Raw genomic sequence first — 3,969 nt, 5'->3', positions numbered from 1 at the left:
TACGTCCTTTTGAAAGTGTGTAATGTGGACGCACAGATCTGGACAGATTCAGGTTTGGATGATGCGCTAAATATGTGTGCGCAACGTGTGCGAGGAGCTTATCTAACTATATAGCCTACCCTATCTCTCTGCACTGGAGTGGCAGTGGGCGCGCTGTGGGCCAAATCACATGTCAGCCCAGCATGGAGCCACCCGGTTCTTAGGTGGCCGACAGAGAAAGTTGCAACAGTCTCCGGGGTAATCTTCTCCTATATTGCGGGACATTTGGACTTTCCCACAACCCCTCAACCAGTGCTTGCTAATTCCCTGCCAAAACTATGAGTGGTTTCCTTCCCTCTAATCTCCCATCATGTCGTGGTCGATTATTGTCAATGCCCTCCGTCTCCGTTCTGCCGTCCCTTGAAACACTTTAGTTTTCCAACAGGGAGCGTCGGATGGAGCGCCCATTCTGTGTGCAAAGCGACCGGGACTTACGCAAAAGACTAGGCTGCGCACTGGAAAGCGCCCTGATCCCCTTTCCATGTGTTTGAATTATGGAGCTCGCGAATAACAACAGTTGACCGTGGCTTTCTTTGTGTTTTGAATACGCAACAAGGCATGGCTTTCTTTTTGACTTGGCTTTTGACTTTTCTCCTGTCCTGGTAAGTACAAGATCCTCATTGGTATATGGTGTTGGCTCAGTGCAATATCGCATGGTGTTTTGATGGTTGTTTTATGCATTTGCTTAACTTTTCGAGTTTAGTAGCACGTGTTGATGAACCGAGTGTTGCGTTTCTGTTGCTAATATGCAGTGCTGGACAGTGTTGGGCGCTTCAGCATCCCGAGCCGAGCATCTATTTGGAAAATATTACGCGAATTTTGGACAGATTACTGGAGGGATATGACAACAGGCTACGACCCGGATTTGGAGGTACCACCCATTTTAACATTATGTTTTCAGCCCGTCTCTTGAACTGTAAGCATATGCCAGTAAAGTGGTAGAGTGCCCTTTTCTACGCCTGGCAAAGTTTCACTTCTACAAAGCAGAATAATAATGCCCTTGTAACTAGATATTTTAAGCATTTAAACAGTAGTTAACTTCCCACTAGGGAAAAAGCCCAATTCCTAAAATCATATGTGAAGATTAAATACATTTTAGTCATAAAAAGATCACATTGCAAGTAATTTCCATTTCTTTTTAAAAATGTTTCTCCCTTTCTACTATCCCTTGCTCATGATATACCATCTTTGCCTATGCTATCTGATAAACATAGCATATCATGATGATTATTCGTAATGCTTCTGATCAACATGGTCCTACTATGTGTGTGTAAGAAGTGGCCATGTGCTGTGTGTTTGTGGTTTGCCAAAAAGGCTATTTGTAGCTATGCAGTGTGTGTGTGTGTGTGTGTGACATGTAAGAAGTGTGTTTGTGGCTAGTGAGTGCCAAGTGTGTTGGTAGCTTTGGAATGTGTTGTGTAAGTGGTGTGTCTGTGAGCCCTATCTTAATGGTGCTGTCCTCCTCCTACTCCCACTGTAGGTCCCGTAACGGAGGTCAAAACAGACATCTTTGTCACCAGCTTCGGCCCCGTGTCAGATGTGGAAATGGTACGTTGGGACGGGGGTGGGACACATCTTACTGGTCTGTCACCAATTATTACTGCATGCATGTTGGGAAGTGGGTGGCAGCCCTGTCGCCACTCATGACATCCCTGTGTGGTGTGTACTGTTACCAAAAAAAAAAACCCATTTGTAACTGTCAATGCCCTAACCTAACCATGGCTGGGGCTCCACACCTGTATTTTTGACAACACTGATTTCAGTGATTGTTGATGTGCGTGTGTGCCAGGACAGTGCCTTGCAAAAATCAAAAAGCTATACACTGTTGACCAAAGTCATTTCCATTATGTTTCCTTTGATGCCAACAGTATATTTCAGTGGACACCAAGACAACATTTGGGCAGTATTTGGAATGTCAGCGTTGGCGTGTTACATTCTCTTTTTGTTGTTGTTGTTGGGCATTACATTATAGTGGGCGCCATCTCCACCCTAAGTGCTCTGCTAAATTGCCCTCCAGTGCTCCCAGTACCAAAGTGCTCTGCTAAATTGCCCTATTCCCCCAGTCATGCCACTATGCCCTATCCTCTTGTGGTGTTCAGCTGATACTTTAGTATTACTCCATCCTCCAGTGGTCCCAATGCTTAAGTACCCCATTCTCCGATGGTTCCAGTACCCAGGGCAGGTGCCAGTCATAGGCAGACAAGGCGGTCGCCCAGGGCGCCGAATATCTTGGGGGCGCCCGAAATGCCCAAAAGTCCCACAGAATTAGGATATCAAGTGGAAAAAAATATTTACACTTTGATGATACACACTGATGATTATTCATGGGCCCAAGATTAGCGGTGTTAGATCAGCTGTATGGCACTATGTTTACCATGATCATTTGGAAAGGCACAAAAAGGAAAGGGGGTGGTCGCCTAGTGCAGTGTTTCCCAACCAGGGGTACGTGTACCACTAGGGGTACGCGAGCACACTGAAGAGGGAACTTGGAAAAATGTAATTTTAACAAATGCATGGAGCATAGTCACACTGGAATAGAAAAAGCGATGTAAAACACAAGTTAGTGAGTACTCGTTGCACAACAAAAAGGCTCGGGGGGTACATCATGAGACAAAAAAGGTTGGGAAACACTGGCCTAGTGCACCAAATTGACGAGATCAAACCCTGCCAGTACCATAGTACCCCATCATCTAGTGCAGTGATTCCCAACCAGGGGTACGTGTACCACTAGGGGTACGCGAACACATTGCAGGGGGTACTTCGAAACATGTAATTTTATCAAATACATGTAGCTTAGTTACATTGGGATAGAGAAAGCGGTATAGAACTTGACTTAGGGGGTACTCATGGCACAACGAAAAGGCTTGGGGGTACACAAGACGAAAAAGGTTGGGAGACACTGCTCTAGTGGTCCCAGTGCTGAAGTGCCCTGTCATCCACGCATACCATACTAAAATGCCACACTCTCCGGTGGTGCCAGTGCATTTACACTGCCAGCAAGGGAGTAGAGCCACCCAGAAGAGCAGTGTCACAGAGTGCTGTGGCGTGCCCCATCCAGTGTTGCTGCAGTGACGTAGCATGGGCACGGCGAGTCGACATCATTATACAACACTTAGCTTACTGAGCAGGAGCCAGTAGAAGACTCAGATATTTGACTCTCACTGCTCTATTAACTGTCTATTAACTCTATCAACACTGCTGGACATGATACTGTGTCCTATGCCCGAGTTACAGGGGGTGGACAAAATAACTTAGACACCTGTCATTTTAGTGTAGGAAATTTCATGGCTCACGTGGACCAGCCTGTTGGCCAATCTTCATTAATGGCACATTGCACCAGTAAAGTGAAGTGTGAAGGTTCAATTATCAGGGCAAGAGCAAAGTTTTTCTCAAAATGTTGCAATGCACACAACATTATGGGTGAGATGTCAGAGTTCTAAAAGAAGAAATTCTTGGTACGTGTGTAATTGTTGCATCTTTGACCGAGACGGCAAGTCTTTGTGATGTACTGTATCAAGAGCCACAGTATCCAAGGTAATGTCAGCATACTACCAAGAAGGATGAACCACATCCAACAGGATTAACTGTGGACGCAAGATGACCTATGCCAGGTGTCTCAATTATTTTGTCCAACCCCTGTATATTGCTCCTCATCCAGTGCTGTTGCAGGTGCATGGCACAGGCTCGTTATTCAACACTTGGATAGTAGGATCAATGAGAAGTTTGGTATGACTGAATGTTTAATTTAATGTGGACTATGCCACTGACACTGAGTTGTATAAAGTAGAAGTACTCCATGTATATTACATGGTTTCAACTTGTATGTAATATCATACTACTTGTGTTGTAATTACATTTGCAAAAGTACTTCTACATATACTTAATACAACTCTGCACCTGAGATACAGTAGTGTACCACATCCAGGGCTA

At 45.0% G+C, this 3,969-nt stretch overlaps 1 protein-coding gene across 1 annotated transcript in view; it reads left to right on the top strand.

The window, feature by feature from the left end:
- Positions 1-293: 293 nt before the first annotated feature.
- Positions 294-3,969, top strand: part of gabra6b (gamma-aminobutyric acid type A receptor subunit alpha6b) — a 60,542-nt gene continuing 56,866 nt past the window's right edge. Inside the window, exons 1-3 of the mRNA XM_063203045.1 lie at positions 294-641; positions 792-910; positions 1,520-1,587. Of these exons, the coding sequence (XP_063059115.1) occupies positions 598-641; positions 792-910; positions 1,520-1,587 (231 nt within the window). The 5' untranslated portion in view covers positions 294-597. The remainder of the gene's footprint in view (positions 642-791; positions 911-1,519; positions 1,588-3,969) is intronic.

This window comes from Engraulis encrasicolus, chromosome 7 (genome assembly GCF_034702125.1).
Source record: "Engraulis encrasicolus isolate BLACKSEA-1 chromosome 7, IST_EnEncr_1.0, whole genome shotgun sequence".
Lineage (NCBI taxonomy): Eukaryota > Metazoa > Chordata > Actinopteri > Clupeiformes > Engraulidae > Engraulis > Engraulis encrasicolus.
The sequence above is the reverse complement of the archived record's forward strand: the minus strand, read 5'-3'. Positions and strand labels throughout refer to the sequence as shown.